Source organism: Meleagris gallopavo, chromosome 8 (genome assembly GCF_905368555.1).
Source record: "Meleagris gallopavo chromosome 8, MGAL_WU_HG_1.1, whole genome shotgun sequence".
NCBI lineage: Eukaryota > Metazoa > Chordata > Aves > Galliformes > Phasianidae > Meleagris > Meleagris gallopavo.
The window spans coordinates 31,559,132-31,577,947 of record NC_139411.1 but is presented as its reverse complement, the minus strand read 5'-3'; the positions used below and the strand labels follow the sequence as shown (position 1 = coordinate 31,577,947).

Here is an 18,816-nt window from a genome sequence, read left to right as displayed (position 1 = left end):
AACAGAGGGATTGTTTGAAAAGCCTTTAAGGGCCTCTAACCACATCCTTCTGCTCATTCTTCTCTTTCCTTGTTTCCAGGACCTCCCTCCTCAGCACTGGCACACAATCAGCAGCAGAACACATTCTGCTAATGACACAACCCTTCCATACAGTGCATTTTTCGAGTTTCTCAAGCTCTGCAACTTGCATCAACTTTCAATAACTATCTTCCAAAAAGGCACATACTTCAAACCTGATGCCAGCCAACACCAGTACGCATGAAAAAAGTAATGATACAATCAAACAGCTCTCCCATCTCCAAGCAGGCCACACACTGTGCTTCCAACACCTTGCTACAAGGCAGAGCAGCACACACACAGCTGGGAGCTGCTGGAAGAGATCCCTGCCATCCCCTCTCCTACCTGCCAGCCGTCCCCAACCCCACGCCGCCCTGATGGCCAATCCCTCACTTCCACACTTGTGCCCTAAAAACAGAGAAGCATGCATGATTTTAAAGTTAACAACTCGTGTTTCCAAGGCAAGTTTAAATAAGTATTTTTAACTTGATTGCTTATTCAAATACTTTTAGCATAGAACACCACAGAGTGTTTAAAAGGAGTCAAGAGACTGAAACAGATGTACTTCAGGAGCTGAGGTTTACTGGTAAGAAGTAAGGAACAAAGAGTTTTACACTCAGGGACAGATCTGCAACAACAGCACAGATATGTATGCACACACACAGCCAGTTAGAACACATATATGCACAAACCAGGGAGCTCCTTTTCCAGGTGACAGTGGCACGTTTACATCGCTGTACCCTGGCACAGCAGTACACATAGTGGGGAAGGAGGACAGGCTGTACAGCTCACAGCTTGCCACATTCAGCAGAAGCCAGCACAGCAGGTAATCACCTGAATTAGTCAGTCACTAACTCACGCTACACTTCCCCCAAACACTTCAAGAGAGCCCAAGCTGACACAAGCAAAGCACAAGGCATGACCTCTCCCCACCTCCAGCAGTCTGTTTCCACCCATATGCTTCCCCCTTCCTTGCTACAGGGCTGACAACCCACGCACAGCAAGGTTTAGCTGTGCCATGCATGTGATGTGACAAGGAAACCGGTCCCTGCAGGATGCTGGGCTGAAGGCAGCTCTGTCCTGCAGCTTGGCACAGCCCTGTAAACACCACCTGAACGCAAACAGAGCCGCTCTCCTTTCCCACAGGGCTTGGGGATGCTTGGCTAACACATCTGGCACCGTTTCAGAGAACAGGAGAGAGAATGACACAGGGCAAAAAAAAAAACCTGTGAGAGAGATAAAGTAGTTGACAAAGAAAAAACTAAGCAGACCTATGTAGGAATATTAGGAACAAGCTAGCAGTCCTTTTAAGGATGTACTGCAAAACAAGATTCATTACAGACTGCTCTAAGTATTTTTGGATTTGTTTAGGAAACACACTCAGTTTTTTTTCCTCCAGGCAGCTCAGAAGAACGCAAGCCTGGCTGGTTTTGGAGCCATCCTCCTGCAGCAAAGCCTGCCCACGACAGCAGCTACCTTCCCAACCTGAGCCTGGAAAGCAGGCTCTCCTGCAGCAGTTAGCAAGCAGGACTGGAGGAGAAAGAAAACAGTTTACCCCTGATCTCTGAGCTACAGTTCAAAATCAGGAACATGCAACTCAGAAATCCCCACCAGTGCCCTGCAGCGACCACACTCCACTGTGCAGCCCAGCCTCAAAGCATCAGCAGGAGAATCTCCAGCAGGTACTGAGCACAAGCCCCAAACAGCTCTGAGTGTTAGGAGCTGGGACAGTCTTCCTCCATTTGTATTACTAAAACCCAGAGGCAGTTTTAACCAGGCACTCAACCCAGCTCCACCCAGCCCTACAGCAGCACTGCTATGCTGAAATGGAGCACTGGTAAGCATGCATTAGCTTTTTTTCCTCCCTTCCTCTCCCTGCACTGATCTTGCATTAAGGCCATTACAAAAAACCACCTGTGTTCCTGCATCATGCTGAAACACAGGAGTTGCACTCCTAACATTCTGTGCAGCCTGTGTCTGCAAGAAATAGAAGCCTTGATGGCACATTTAATGAGAGGTAGGGAGAGTATTAGTGGATATCTCCAACAGTAGTTGAAAACAGCACATATTCCTCTAAATCCACAAAACAAGATACACATCTACAAGTTTCACTCAAAAAGAACAAATGTGGGAAAAAAAAAAAAACACTAAAAAGAATTTTATACTACGGTTGAGAAGATGAAGTTAATTAATCAAGTGGTCTAAAGTACCACATGTTATCATTGGTATACTCAAAAGATGCCATCCAAGAGAAAAGAAAACCACCAGTTTGCCAGGAATTACTCCTACTCTTGCTCCTCTAATTTTTATTTGTGACATCAGGAAAGCCACAGCTCGTACCTGCAAAGATGCTGAAGTGATCCATCTCTCCCACACGCTTACAGCAACGGGACCCCCCCAGCTGTGGGTGCAGCGTGAAGTTACCCAGCCCTACCAAGCCATTACTCATCAGCTGGACTATGCCAAGGCACATCCTGACTCTTCCTCTACCAGCTTTCAGCAACCCACTTGATATTTCATACAGACTTGTCAATTTTTAGATAAGCAGTTACAAAATGAAAACAAGTATTCAGCTCAGCTAGAAATTTACAAGAGCTCCAGCCAGCAAACAAACAATAATTCACCAAGTCACAGTAACTCCGTTGATTCCAATGGCAAGAACAGGCACTTCAGGGAAAATTATTCCATCAAGAGTGACGTTGCTTTAAGCACATCACACTAAGGTAACAAAACCACTACCATAAATGTGACTTACTGCATTTAAAACTGCTAGGTGAGCTGGCATAGCTGCCTCTACAGATATGCTCTACAAAACACCCAGAGACTGCAGCAGAAAAGCTGCAAAGCTTTAAAGCGTGCTTAAGGTTATTTCCACTGCCAAGAACACTTGGGAAAACATGACATTGGTGACAGGAAAACAATTATTTCTCAAACCAAGGATTAATTATTAATAGCTTTTGGTGCTGTTTAGGTGTATTGTTGTGTGTTTGGGTTTTGTTTTGTTTTTTTTTTGTTTTTTTTTTTTTCCTTAGCTCAAAAGGAAAAGTATTGTAAGTTTTTAAGTTATAGAAGGAACCCAAGGACTCTTTCAGCAGAACAGCAGCAGAATTCACAGCTCCATTTGCATTCTGGTTTTCTCATCAAGTATCAGGATACTGTCAACTACTTTCAAACTGCCTTCATTACAGAAGAACTAAATCATTCCTGCCCTGCAGATAGCTTTTAGTATTGTATGCAAACTTACAATCACAAGCAACACTGAATATAAACAAATGTAAATAAATGCACATTCTTAAATATAAGCTACAATCATCTCCACACACAGACTAAGTCTTAAAATTGAGATACTTTTTTTAGCAACACTGAAATAGCCAGAAAAAAGGTCTGTTCAAAAAGCAGAGGAAAAAAGCCATAAGAGTTGATACAATCAATATTAGAATTCAAGATAGGTGTTGGTGAGCCCCAGGAATGACCTCCAAGGACTGACATTGGGTATTCCATAATTTACAGAATGTCATATAGCATTTCAGTTGCCTCATTTCAGGAAGAAAAAAAAAAAGGCTCCCCATGTCTGCTAGCATGTCAGAAGCTTAACACACCAGGTAACAGAGGCATCTAGCTTCTAGCAAAATGAAACACATCCAAGCTATTTATGCAACAAAGTGGAGTATTTATGAGCTCACTAAAACCATATCCACGATAGCTGCAAAAACATTTACACCTGACCAAATATATGAAATAACACAGCTCCACATATCAGTTTTTCAATTACATCAACATGAAGTGATGTTGTGAAACACCGAGGAACACCATGAGACATGCTACTAATGCTGCAGCTTCAAACGGAGTGTTTTACCCTAAAAATAGTTGCCTATTTCAAGTCTTGAATCTGCTTGTATGCTAGGATACAAGGTATCTGCTTCCAGGAAGGTACAGCACAAAAGGTAACTCACGAGGTCAATAGCTGGAGAAAACCCTGCTCTCACAAGTCTCTGATCTTTAACAGCAGTGGGAGAATTATCCAGAATTTCTTCAGGAAAGCATTAAGATACAAAACCAATTTGGATTTTTTTTTTTTTTTTTAAGCAGTTGACTACAAAAACATTTATAACAGTATGCAACATTATTACTTTCAAGGTCAGTATTACACATGCAGTTACTTGGAGCTACATATTTTAGTGTTATTTTTAACATCTGACAGAGCATCTTGTACTGTTGTGAGCTCTACACTGTTTACAAATACTCCCAAGCTGCAGCTGCTGCTTCTACTAGCATATCTTGCCATTGCAAAAAGAAGAGTGCTTATAAATATCCAATAAAGGCTTTTTTTTTTTTTTTAATTTCGCTCCTTTTAATACAGTACTACACAGATTGCAATGTTCTGTAGATTGGTTTTGTAGTTTCTCCACAACAGAACAGCATTCTGCTACAATGATATCAATCCCTACAGAAGGGCAAAAACACCCGAAGAGTCACAAAACACATCTAACTCTGGTCAGTTAATGAATTCCACACCCTCTCAGCAATTGCTATTTCAGGTTTACTCTTTAAAATTAAAACACAAAGATCCACAAAAGCTGTTTCAAAACCAAATGACACATTTGTTCTTAAATACTTCGTCACAGGCACCAATTGTGTAAGGTAGTAAGGAACAACTTACCAACACAAGCATTTAGAAACAGCCAGTCAGTCTTTTTCATCCTATTTTTTATTTGCTTTAGTTTTTTGAAGTCAACTTCAAGTTCCTCCTTGCTGCCAACAGCTCCGGCCAATTCGATTCTTTGGAAGTCCATTTTCACATCCGACTCACGTTTGGTTGTAGGTGGGGATCTTCTTTGGCTATTACCACTACTACAGCTTCCCCTCCACCGAGCTCTGTCTTGCTCATTTATGATTGAAGAAGCCTCTTCAGTGTCTGCCAGTTCTATTGCTTCTATGTTGTTAGGTCTGGGATGATCACACACAACGCATTTCCTGGCCTTTGCCCAGTTTTCATATGTACAAACAGAACAAGTCCAGTGCTGAGCCCTTGTGTTCAGTTTATTTCTGTCATTATATTCCTCGCACGGATCGACAGAAAAAGGAACTGGTCTCGAACCAGACCCTGAAGACTGAGGAGACTCTGTGGGACTCCGGGTCCTACGCTGAGACAAGCACTGAGTACATCTTATCGCTCTTGGCCAGTTCAAGTACGTGCACATGTGGCACGACCATTTATTTGCACTTTCCATACTGTAAGATGATTTAACCCTTGGTCTTGCACTGGAATCCGGACATATCAAAGGACTACTCCCACCTTCAGTACTTGTAGGATCCCAGTCTCGACCAATATCACTTGAACCACTTTTAAATGGATCTTCTGTGATAATTGTTCCACTAGGCCTCTGGGCACGGCACATGGTACATTTGATTGCAGATGGCCAGTTTTCATACGTACAATACTCACAAGCCCATTTAATTCCACGCTCTGTCATCGTGCACTCCTTGAAATGAACTGCGTCAGGCAGAAAGCTAAGTGATCACAACACATCATTAGTACGCAGTAACTGCATACAAACCCTGTTTAGAAAAAAACAAACACGCACAAAAACAACAAAAAGTCCTCAAAATGTAACCCAACTGATGTGTATTGCATCAAAAAGTATGAAAGTCAAGCTGGGCAAGGGGACAATCTGTTTTTCCTTCTTACTATTGGGACACTGACAGGAAGTGCTGGGAGGAGCTATGACAAGGGTAAGACTTGAGAGCCAAATGACTAATACTCAAGCTACTTAAAATGCGTAATTGAGGACTTCCTAAATGCAGAAAAAGAACCTCAGTCATGCATTTCAGGAATTCCTTAAATTTGCAGTAGCATCTAAAAGAAATTCTGAAAATAGATAGACACTGAGCACAGAGAATACCAAGACAGAGCCCAGTAAGTCTGGAGAAAGAAGTCACAAATATTAAACTGCTGAAATAAAACGAGTGCAGCAGTATAAGGAACACGAGGGCTGAGATCTCTTGTGCAGCAGTCACAGGACTTGGAAGGAAGAGGCACATCAGATGGGCAGTTATACAAACAAGCAGTTCTTCTGTAGTAGTAAGGCGTAGGTTTACATAAAGGCATACACTGCAAAATTTCACATGTTTAACCAAGACTAGGGCTTCATTTGACACACTCATAACAGCAGTGCTGTGAGGTTAAAGCCACACTCAAAAGCAAGCTATGTGTGATAAACCAATCCAGTACTTTCGTTTTACAACCCAGATTTCAAGCCAATTCCAACTCACTTTTTCTCTAATGAAGAGGAGATCCTGTCTTCATGCTGGCTCAGACCTTTTCCTCAGATTGCCAAATATGAAGGATGAGACTAAGCAGATAACTATTCCTGTAAACAAAATGAAAACAGACTCATTACAGGTTTCCTACCGGACTTGAGTAACCATAAAGTTAATTATTAAATGCCACACCTATTCTGATCCCAATTTGCATGTTTGAACTCAGTCATGGCCTGCTAAGGCTAAACTACAGACTAGCATAAATAAGTCAATATTTGGAAAGAACCAGTCACTAGGAAAGCGATCAGTTAATCTCCTAAAGAACTAGATCCAAGCAACGTCAAATTCATATCAAGATGTCTGTAAACATCCTCAGTGGAATGTGAAACTTAGGATGGAGAGGAAGAAATCTCAATCCCCTCCAGTCAGCATAGAGGGCAAACGGGATAAAGGTTATATGGCAGGTAGACAGAGGATAAACAGAGAAATGCATACGGTCTATTTCCTCTCTTACTACAGCATTGCTATGCAACATCAGCAACTCAGTTATATACTATTCTGAAGCATGCAAAACTGTCTGAAACAGGGATTTGTTGTATCAATTGACCAATAATTCTCATGTTCACCATATTAGAACCCTCCTGGTTAGCGAAAACACTATGAGTATGGTAACACAAAAGCTCAAGCAAAGTTGCACAACAGGATCAAATTCTAATCTAGAAAAACTAAGTGCTTTATACCTTTTCTCTTGTCAGGAAATGCTTTACCATTTAGTACATTCTTCACTCAAATACCTTCACAAGCACCATCATCTATCAAGGCAGAGTTACACGTCCACAGCCATCGGTCAAGCCCCATGCTGTTGGCAGAGGCACATCAGCACTCTTTTCCCCAAAGCCATACCCTCACTGTGCCCTTCCGTGGATTCCAGCACACAGCAACTCTTTGCCCCAACAACTCGAGCCTCGTCTATTCAGCAGCTCAGGCAGCAGTGCCAATAAGCACCTATCACACAGAAGAGAGGACAGCACTACTGAACTACCAAGCTTTTTCAGAAGGCTCTGGCTCCAACGCATTCGAGCAGCCTGCAGAACACCTGAGTTCCACCTATATGCTGTAAAACTGTCAGACTAGGAATGTGCTGAGAAAGCAATTAAGTTTCTTACTGCTTCTCCTCCAAGATTTGCTCATAGTTCATGTATGAGAGTGGAAAATTAAAAGGAGCAGTCAGATCATACTACAGTCCCATAAAATAAGGTGGGAAGAGGAGGGTGTTATAACAATATGAAGTCAATGCTACTGAAGGCAACTTATTTAAAGACAACTTTTCAGAAGCTTGGAGAGGAAAACACACCACAACCTGTTTCTCTACTCCAAAGGTAAACTAAAGCCTTGCCAAAATAGTTTCAAAACATATGTAAGACTTAATGATAGAATAGAGTAACTCCATTTGGTCAATAGCTTTCTTACCCATTCACCAAATTGTGGTTTTTTTTTTTGTTTTTTTTTTTTTGTTTTGTTTTGTTTTTTAAGGACTAACATTTCTTTAAGCTTATTCTCTGTACAAACAACAAATGTAATGTTTCCTTGTTATGAACTTGAGAGAACCGAACATGGTCTTAAGAATCCCCATCTCCCAAGTCAGATTGGTGCACTGCATGAAATGAAGCCTGAGAGAGAACTGCAGATGCCAACAACCCCTCATCTAGCCTGGTTTGTAAGGCCTGAACCCCACACTTCCCACTGCAAACAAATCCCAACAGAGAACAAACCACCTCGTGCTGGCAGTGAGGAAGGGGAAAAGAGACTGCTGCTCCAGCTGAAAGGGACTGGCCACAAAAGTGATCTAGAATATATTATTTTATGATACCAAACAACGCAGTACACACCGTGTTACAGAAAAGCTTTCATAAGTACCGTGAGATTAGAGAATAATCATAGCTGAAAACCCAATGTCAGCTTTTCTTTGAAGATTTTCACGTAGCTGGAAGACGGGGATGGATGCTATGTTAAGGAGCATTATCTATTAATACCAATACAGAAAGCTCCATGTTTTCAGACACAGCTCTTAAGAAGGCTGAGTGTCTGCAGCTTCAAAAGCTTTTGATACCAACCCCTACAGCACAGTCAGAAGAGAAAACAAGCACTTCCACAGGTTGGCTCTTACTTGTACATCTTGGTATGACCTTCAGCTGCACCTCCGTGCCAATGCCAGAAGCATCTGCTTGCTGGGAATACTGGAATACCAGCCAGTCACCGAGCAGGCTGAGCACTATTACATTTTTGCAGTTCCTTCTTTACCACCCTGCCTTCAAGTGAGCTTGTTATTTCAGATTCTTCCCAGAGGAGAAGCTGAATCACACAGCACCTCCTCACAGAGGAACAGCACAGCAGTGACTATGAGGCCCAAGTGCATGCTTTCATGTCCAAAAAGCACGAGCAAGCAAGGAATTAAAAGCTACACAATTCCCAACAAGCTCCAATTGATCAGTAAGAGCAGGAGGCTAAATGCATTTGGGACAGACTAGTACAGTAATTTAGTATATTAGAGAGAACAAAATTTATTATAAATCAGATTCTAAAAGATCAATTTTGTGAAAAGTTATTCTGGTAAAGTCAGTCATTTATAACAAATAATCAGAAAGCTGCCTTTTTTTTTTTTTATATGTATATATTTTTATGGCAGGATGGAACTACCTTCCCCTCAATACAAGTCAGTTATTTACAGCACCCAGAGGTTAGTTTTCCTTCAGCTCAAGCAAGGCAGAAGGCAGAGCTCCACGCTACTTGATGGCCAAGCCTTACCCAAGCAAGAGGCCAGCTGCTGCTTCAGCCCACTCTGCTCATCTCTTGCTGGGTTTGCCAGAAGCACATCTGTGCTGGCACAAGCCTTACAGAATGAAACTGATCAATTTTCCCACCTTAACTTGTTGCTCACGAGTAATGATGTTCAGACAGAGCTCACAGGCAGAGCGTGTGAAATCAAAAAGCTTGCTCTGTATTTACAGCACACAAGCAAGGTACAAAGCTACACCTTCAGCATGGCTCCAGGAGTGGAAAGCCACAGCAAACAGGGGGCTGCCTATGTGCCCCCAGAAGGTCAGGCTGCTTTATTCGGTTGTATTTCACCACGAAGCAACTTCTGACAGCCTCTGAGTGTGGATGTTACACCTTACACACACCCAACCACAAGTGGAGTGGGGAGAAATGGGGCTGTGAGTCAAAGCAAGAGATCAAGCTGCACTTTCCCTGCCTGTACCCTTTCTGTGTTGTGAAATGTGGCATTTAAATGCATGTCTGCTAAGAAAGCCTCAATCTGACGGCTGTAATTGTTAACTAACAGCTGGAAAACATTGCTGTGAAGTTTATATATAAACACGTGCTAACATACGAAGGAAAAAACAGCTTTTAGAGAACAACTGCCTAAGATTAACTCTGCCTAGTTTGACACACAGAAACATTCTCCTTTTTACATCACTGCCTCAAATTCTTCCTTGGTTACCAATAAAACTATGGCTACACTTCCTAGAAAGTAGAAGTTCATTCATATACAGGTAAGATTTCCAACTAAAGCTGCCACGTATCTGGATTATCACCAAAAACTGTTACGATTAAGTACACATTAGTCTGAATTCAGATAATTGTAGCTGTTCTTGTTGTGTAAAACTGCAGAACACACACAAAAGAAGCACACATGAAGAACTGTGGTCCACAGCTCCCAAGGGGAAGCAATGTAACGGCTCTGATCTCACCCTTTACCAACAAAGGCCCCAACACTTACAAATGCTGCCACTCCAACAGGGATATCTCCTTAAGAACGCCTTAACCTGTACCAAGGGACTCTTCAAACAAAAATCTGTCCATTTAAAAAAGCAAAATACAAAGTGCAGCCATTGGGAAGATCCGGAGAGTAACACAGCCAGCTTCCATCCAGAAGGCCACTTTGTCTCCTTCTCAAACTTGTAAATGTACTGAAAGCCTCCTCAACTATTTCCTACGTCAGACACTTCCTACTTCACTCTCTATGTTACAAACTTACTTTTGTTATTTGGGTCCAAGAATCCTTGAGAGGAAAAAAAAAAATTTACACTGTCTGTACACTTAGAGAAAATACGTTCTGAAACGGATTGCTAAGTATCAAGAATCATTTTTCACATTTGTCTTTGGTTGACTTTTTAAGGTGGAATTTTACTGTCAATTTCCACTCCTACTTCATCACTTACTGTTATGTTCTTTTTTCCCTAGCACTCCACCTTCAGCTGTCTGCTATTCCTGCACCAGTTTCCCCACGTGTTCACGATGAGGCTCAACAAATGAAAGTACCACAACCACCCCGAACCAAAGCTTCTCTGGCTTGAAGGGAATGAACAGCGGGTCCTATTGTAGTCTCTGCAAATTAGTTTATAAGAAAGGAAAGACAGAAGTGAACCACCACGCTGACCTTGACAGTGGGATGTATCACACCAGCATTGAATATGGACGCTTAGCAATGAAGGCAATGACTACATATTATAATAAAGAACAAAAGGATTACTGCAAAGTCATAAATGCAGAAGCACTTTCTCTATTAGCCTGAATACACTAACACAAGCACTGCAGCAAGCAAGCACAGTTTCTTTTGGTTGTTAGCAGGATTCTTTAAAATGAAGATGTTGTCTCAGATCAGCAAGAAGGAAATCCTTGCACCATCTTAGGAAAAGAGCAGCACAATGCTTTGCTGCTGCCTGCTCCACGGCTGCTTTAGCTTACAACATCTGTATTTCCCTACAGAACACAAGCAGGCTACTGGCAGCACAGGCAGTCAGAACAGGTCTTGGGCTAGCACAGCAGAAAGCCCCTTCTGATATAAATGGATACCAGTAAGAAATGTTGGGACACAAAGGCCTTCGATGCACCTTTGGCCTTTTGGCATTATCCCTCCCATCCTCACCCAAATCACCACTACACAAATACCAACACCATCAATAAAGAACACCAGCAGCAGTGCAAAAGACATGAAAAACTGGAAGTGTTCCACTTAAAACTGAAGAACTGCTTGCAATCTAGTACATGAAAACTTCTGTTCTGGCAGCCCAGGCTGGCAGCTAATATCCTAGACTGCAAGCTTTCAGTGTGACCTGCAGATCACTTCTCATCTACACTTATAGAGCATGCACTAAAATCCAGAAGGCCCTGATCTTACACAAGGAAATACATCACAAGAAAGGCAGATCTCTAAACCAACTAAGAATTCTGATTAAGTAGTACATTTTGAAAACACAAAGTCTGTTCTGACAACAAGCTTCACTTACAGTCTATCAAAAGCTGCTTCCACGAGGATGGATGGATTCACAGCTTCAAAACATCTTTAAGACTACTTGACTGTGTTCAGAAATAAAATCACACTATTTTATTTCAGTTCTCAATATTCTATTCACATGTCCAATACAGGCCATGTATTTGACCATCTCAAACACACCTTAAGGCCTGGCTTCGCGTCAGCAAAATAATTCCCTGTGAGACAACACCTAACTCTGCAAATGTTCTGTGTGGTGTGAAGTCAAACATTCAGGAGCTGACAGATCTCAGGAGACATCTGAAATACAGGAATGGAAAGCAGACTTTGTTAGGACACAGATCTACCTACCCACAGACTGAGACGGAAGCCTCCACCCAGAACAGATGGGTGCCAACACTCAACATTCCCTCTTCCTGATCTTTGATTTTAATGTTTATCCCGTGTCCTCGACCAGTGCAGTTAATCCTGCTGTAGACAGTGCAAAGCTTCCATCTGATTTGTACTGATCTCAAACCAAAGTACGTCTCCCCTTATTAAATCTCTGACTAAATACTAAAAGCGGCATTAACTGCTGAAAACAAAGCTATAAAGGACAACAGCAGTGGGTCACAATTCAGTGCTTTCTTATTTCAGGAGAGTTACACTTTCATTTTGTTGATAGTCTTTTTTTGGTTTTGGTGGGTTTGTTTTTTCCCTTTTTCATCTCTTTTAAAAGTTAACAACTGTTGAAATGAGATGTTACGACACATTAAGAGGGACTAAATACAGCCACTTACCTAGAAACCAATACCATTTGGTAAAACAAGAGTAAGCAGATCAACAGTTACATAATAGATGGCATCTCCCACACAATATTAATCAAAACCAAGCAAAGAGACCCAAAATAATGAGCTCCGAAAGAAAACTCACGTGAACACAGGCAAATTTAATTAATCTGAACACTGATCATCAGTCGAAGACAAATACCAACCCCAGATAAACACAGTAACAAACACATGTAATGAAAATTCAGTTAATTTTTCTTCCTCGATAACCAAAGTTGAAGGAGAGGTTTCTTTCTAAAAAGGCCAAACACAAAAGCACAGTTTATCTGTGTTTGGAGTCTATGCCTAAAACATGAGACTTGTTTCTGTTTAGATCTCAACCACCCTTGCAGAAGATGAGGAAAACCAGATGTCACGCTCTGAATAAAAACACACCGCTGAGTCAGACATCAAAACTTAAGAACATTTAAACCTGTCCAGCAACCAAGGAATATTACATTAAAATTTGTACGTTTGACATTCAGTTCTAGTAATTATCCTCTGGACCTCCCTAATAGTGGTTGACCATAAATTAGATCATGGCTAGATGCAGACATCCACCGTTTGGTGGAGAAAAACCATCTGCCTGCAAATAAAACAAGGAAAAGCACTCTCCACATCAGCTATTGTGTAGCTTCCCCCTCATTAACGGCAAGTCACTTTGGGATAGAGTTAAGGACTGCCTTTGGTAGATGTTCTTGCAACTAGGTTCAATTTCCAGTGCAAAGAAGCCGTACAAGCTTATGCTTACGGCTTCATCCAGCTCCTCCTGAGATACTGGCTAGACAGCAAAGTGGCACAGGGAAAAAAAAAAAAGCCAAACTGATAGCACACACAGCACTGCTCAACACAGTGCAAACGACTCGTATCAACTATCATGGAAAACAAAAACCCAAAGTAATAAAGATTTTACTATCAAAGTTGGCTATTCATTTTTACGTATATATAAATATATATACAAATATATATAGAATAATAGAATATAGAATTTTATATATAAAATATATATAGAAACTGTATCAGTAATAATCCCTGCTCTGCTTACAACAGGTTACCAGCAACTCAAGGTAACCATAGAATCCTAGAATGGCCTGGGTTGAAAAGGACCACAATGCTCATCCGGTTCCAACCCCTGGTATGTGCAGGGTCACCAACCATCAGACCAGGCTGCCCAGAGCCACATCCAGCCTGGCCTTGAATGCCTCCAGGGATGGGGCATCCACAACCTCCCTGGGCAAATTTTATTGTTCCAATAATGGCAGCTACTCAAAAAAGGACATTAAGCCAAACCAAAGCGTCAGAACTTTAAGTTTTAGTATTTGGTAACAAAGCAATGGCAAGCACGACCCAAATGTCACTGCACACTGGCTTCTATGCTGATGGGGAACTGCAGACTCTTTGCTCACAAGTCACAGCTTCAGAAAGAAGTCCTATTTACGCTTCAAAAATAGACAAGTTCATCCTTGCAGCCCCCCACCCCCGGACAGCAGGCTTCACACCTGCCATTGGTTCTGTCCCTAGCTCTCATTACTTCCAGTGTCTGCAACTCAGCCTTAAAGCATCCTTGTTTTAAGAACAAGCAGGACAGATTATACCAGGAAAACTTCAAATACCCAAAGGGAAAAATGAAAAATGCCAACTTAATTATACCTGCCACATAGCAGGAGACGCAAAGAGCTGCAATCTCGTCTGGTTTGCAGACAAGATGCCCCACACATACCAGGAACTCCTCCCACTCTTCCCCACTTTATTAACCTTCCACATTTCTTGATTATAAAATGAACTCTACAATTGGCTCAAGAATGCAGAAACAAGGTCAACCCCTCCTGAAAACAGTTCATGCTCCAGACCTCACTGCGTTCATCCCCTACTGCACTCCCTCCAAACCTTTACCTCTCTGATACCTGTCACCTGAATAAGCTTTTGCATCAATGGGACACAAGCACAGGAAGAGGGGAAAATAGAAAAACCACACTTCTTTTGAAAAACACCAGGTTTGAAAACTGCAGTTCGAATACAGAGCTCCTACCTGCACCACAAAAGGAAAAAGGAAAACATTCATAAACTACTAAGTTTTCAGAACAGTAGTAAGGCAGTTTTTCTTCTAAAGTATTAGCTGTTAGAGACCAAAGGGATAAGTCCTGTTATTAACCTTCTATTTCAAAGAAGTTCCAAGAGAATCATACACATCCATGAGAGAGCAACTGATGCAAATGAATAAGAACCTCCCGAAGTTGACAAGTGTTACAGTCACAAAATCAATCAAACCCTCTGCAGTTTACAGCACTGTCAGCTCTGCAAGAAGCTCTCTGAAAAAGCAAAGTGCCTGAATTACAAATGTTTGTGATCTTAATTAGAAGATGAAAGCTCTTTTTAAGGTGTAACAAATTCCATTCAACTGACGTTTCAGAACTAAAATTACGCATTCTTTAATTGATTTTTCCAAACTATACCATTTGACAAGTGAAGTAAAAAGCCCTTCGTGAGCTGCGTTAAGAAAAAAAGAGAACATCCTCAACTTTTTCTCATTCCCTTCTTTATCTGCAGTACTACTTAACAAAAATATTTAAATGAAGAAATCTGTTACAGCTAAGCCAGCCACTTCCAGCTGCCAAACTAAAGTTTAGTTCCATTTTAGTACCAGGAGACTTGGATTCTAATTCATACAGTCAAAATGAGGATTACTTGTTGACATCAATTTTGAACGGCTCAAAATAACCCAGTCTTCAAGTTTGGGCGGTCGGGATGAAGGGGCACGAGATTGCTAACAGAACTGCCAGCAGCAGTTTAACTGTTTTGTTGTCATTTGTAGCTGTATGCCACGCTGAAGGCTGCATTAATCTGAAATTCTACATAATCTCAATTCTGTGCAAGCCTGATAGAGCAGAGAGGCTGCAAAGAAAAAGCTTAATGCCTAGGTTAATGCCACATGAACGAGCCATTACACTGATGTTTCTGAACATACATTGATCAAAAAAGAAAAAAAAGCTTCCTATACAATAAGTATTTTCTGCTTACATTACTGACTTATTTATGGACCTATCTTGCAAAGATAAATGGAAACACAGATGGGGTTTCCTGCCACAAAACAATCTACACGCTGACTGACATGTAATTAAAATGGCTATGCACACCTATATAGGACTTAAAATGCCGCCCTGACCAAGTTTAACTGGTCTCCAATTTAAGTCATGCTTCCATGACGAATCCCATTGATGCTTTTATGCTACCCAGTATTGCAATTAAATTAATATTTTTAATTACGCTTCCGAGAAAATGCGAATGGTACAACTCTGCAATGACAGATTACGGCCTCACGGGTCACCACCATCTGCCCATCTATATAAAAGCACGGAATATCCCGAGCTGGAAGCAACCCACACAGAACAAATCCAACTCCCAGCATACTAAGTAGCCTAAGGAAAATAAAGGTAACAACTTCCCCCCACCCTTCACCCCCCAAGAGAGTTACACCATGTAATTACAGTTTCCCCTATCCTACACAAGGCAATGCATCCAAAAATCATTCCCTTTTAATGTTCACATACGAATGCATACTGAGACACCACATCCAGCTGGCCTTGGGACAGAGGCAAATAAGAGTCTGTGAGCACACTTGCATCATTACCTGCGTCCCCCCTCTCTGGGCAACCACTTAAAATACAACCAGCCAGGGAGGGAAGATTTAGGTTGGAGGTCAGGGGGAAGTTCTTTACTATGAGAGCGGTGAGGTGCTGGCACAGCTGCCCAGAGAGGCTGTGGATGCCCTGTCCATCCCTGGAGGTGTTCAAGGCCAGGCTGGATGGGGCCCTAAGCACCCTGTCTAGTATTAAATGGGGAGGTTGGTGGCCCTGCGTGTGGCAGAGGGTTGAAGATTCACGATCCTTGAGGTCCCTTCTGACCCCAGCCATTCTGCGATTCAGCCTTCACAAACCTTTCCCGCAGCCAGCAAACACACAGTTATCAGATGAGCAGAGACAAAAGAAAAAAGAAAAAAAAAAAAAAAGCACAAACCCAATAGGATACGACAGGAACCCCCAAGAATTCCAGACAAACTTTCCGGCATTGTTACCCCTGAATGGCAGCACTGTGACAGAAAGTTCTCAACGCCCGCCATGGAGGAGCCCAGGCTTCTCTCACCCACCGTGGGCAGCCCGGGGGCTTCATGTGACCGCACACAGACAGCGGGCACACTGGGGACCTCCTGGGAGCGTACCTGAGTCTGGTGGGAGCTGCTGCAGGCTGGGAGAGCGAAGGCACAGCCCTGAAAGCACCGACGGTCGCGGTTTAGCGCTACTGACTGAACTTTAATCTAAATAAGAAGCGAAGCACAGCCTCACCTCGAAGAGCAAGCTGTTTTGAAGTACGCCCAGCCTGCGCCGCTGCCCATTGCCAGCAGTACGAGAGAGCAGTGCTGTAACCCCCAGCGCAGGCACACGGAGGAGATCGCACCCCTTATTCCATCACAGCACACGGAGCCAGGCAGACTCCCCCTTCCTTCCCCCCCAAAAAAAACCAACTACGAGACAACAATGACCTCACTCCAGCAGCCCCCGGTACCGCAGCACAACACTACAGAAGCGCTCACCGGACAATCCCGGCCGTCCTGCCTTTGTACGCCGGCCCCGCGATGGAGGCAGGGAGCGATGCGGCACCCCGGGGCCGCTCCTCCCCCCTCCCTCAGGAGGAGCCGAGCCCCGGCCGGGCAGCACAGCCCGCGGGCGACCCGCACCCTTCCGGGCGCTCCCCAGGAACGGCCGCCCCGTCCCGCAGCCCGCTAGCGGAGCTGGGTTTACCTGTCCGCCCCGCCGGGAGCCGTCCGTCGGGCACACGTTCGGCGCTGCGCCCCGCGCCGCCCCCCGGCCCGCTGGCAGAGGCGCGCTCTCCCCGCTCACGACATGGTTTCTCCCAGCGCGGCGAGCTGCCGCGGCCGCGGGCGCTCCCACTCGGCGCGGCCGCGGGGGGGGGGGCGAGAGGGGGGAAAACCCTTCGCCCCGCTCCCGGCCTCCTTAATGGCGGCAGCTGGAGTGGCCCAAAGCAAAATAAACCCCCATACGGCCAGCAGCCCGCACGTCAGCTCAGCCTGCCGGCCTGCCCCGCGCCCATTGGCCGAGCGTGAGCCGCTCATTCCGCCAATCGGCGCGCGCCTCTTTGGAGAGAACGGGTGACGTCATCCCTACCATGGGGGCGGGGCGGAGGGCGATGAGGCGGGGCGCTCATTGGCCCCGCCCCTCGCGCAGCTGCCCTTCTCTCCTCACGGCGGTTTCAACGGCCTGGGGTGCTCTGAGGGAAACCCTTCCGCGGGGCTCAGCGGCCCCGGGCAGCCGTGCGCAGGTTAAGCATGGTAGTGAGACTTTCCACCGAGCATCCACATAAATTGAAATCTAAAATCACTGATACAGAGTTTCCTCTGGAAGTAATCCCTCTTAAACATCGCTCATGGTCCCCATAAATGGCTCTCATGGCAGCAGGCTCTGAAAATGCCTCTTAAAATACCAACTTCTTTAGCAGCTGTCCTTCCAGTTTTCTCACAGGAAATTCTGTGAGAAATTCTATGCAAGATGAGACCCCAGTGAGTGTCAGTGCCCAGGCAGCACCCACCCACCACAGCTGCCCATGAATTGCTTCCATTCTCACACAGCAGTATTTCTGCACAGAAATGAACAGAAACGAACTGCTGTGATCCCCTCAGCATCTCAATTCTAGCACAGCAGGTGTGGAATTGAGCACTGCTCAGCCAGACCATTCCTTAAGTTCTCAGATCGAAAAACCCTTCTTTGCTCAGCTCTCCCCTCCTGGGTCTTGCATCATTTGATACCTGTCTGCTTTTCCACCACAGTTCCTACTTTTTGTTTCATGCTTCTGCAGATATTCTTGCGCTTTTATCTCTGTGGTTTCGTGCACTATTCCCAGCCAAGGCAATGGAGGGGCCTCCATTAACTAGCTAACTGCTGATTCCTCAGGGTTGCACTGGAAAACTCATCCCTGCTGACGAACTGGATCCATTCTTTTTGTAGAATCACAGAGTCATCGAGGCTGGAAAAAAAACACTAAGATCACTAAATCCAATCCCAGCCCACCCCACCATGCCCACTGCCCACATCCCTCAGTGCCATCTCTGTGGGTCGGAAACACCTCCAGCAATGGTGAGCCCATCACTCCTTGTGCAGCTGTGCCAGTGCCTCACCGCTCCTCTGGAGAAATTATTCCTAACAGCCAACCTGAACCTCCCCTGGCACATCCTACAGCCATTACCTCTCATCCCATCTCTGTTACCTGGGAGAAGAGGCTGACACCCAAAGCTTTGCTATGAAGGAAAAGCACCCAGTGTGCTCAAGCAAAGCAGCAATGCCTTGCGCTGGAAAAAATGCCTTTGGTCCAGCAGACAAGCATCTAAACTGGAGTCAGGATGAGTAA

General features: G+C 43.9%; 1 protein-coding gene across 2 annotated transcripts in view; it reads right to left on the bottom strand.

The window, feature by feature from the left end:
• The window catches only part of ZRANB1 (zinc finger RANBP2-type containing 1), a 36,049-nt gene extending 18,534 nt beyond the window's left edge, over window positions 1-17,515 (bottom strand). Inside the window, exons 1-3 of one of the 2 annotated variants that reach the window (XM_085230001.1) lie at window positions 17,196-17,515; window positions 6,331-6,428; window positions 4,718-5,616 (exon numbers count right to left, since the gene is read on the bottom strand). In XM_085230001.1, the coding sequence (XP_085086127.1) occupies window positions 4,718-5,531 (814 nt within the window). In that variant the 5' untranslated portion in view covers window positions 5,532-5,616; window positions 6,331-6,428; window positions 17,196-17,515. The remainder of the gene's footprint in view (window positions 1-4,717; window positions 5,617-6,330; window positions 6,429-17,195) is intronic. The other variant, XM_085230000.1, reaches the window with a different exon arrangement.
• Window positions 17,516-18,816: the final 1,301 nt, after the last annotated feature.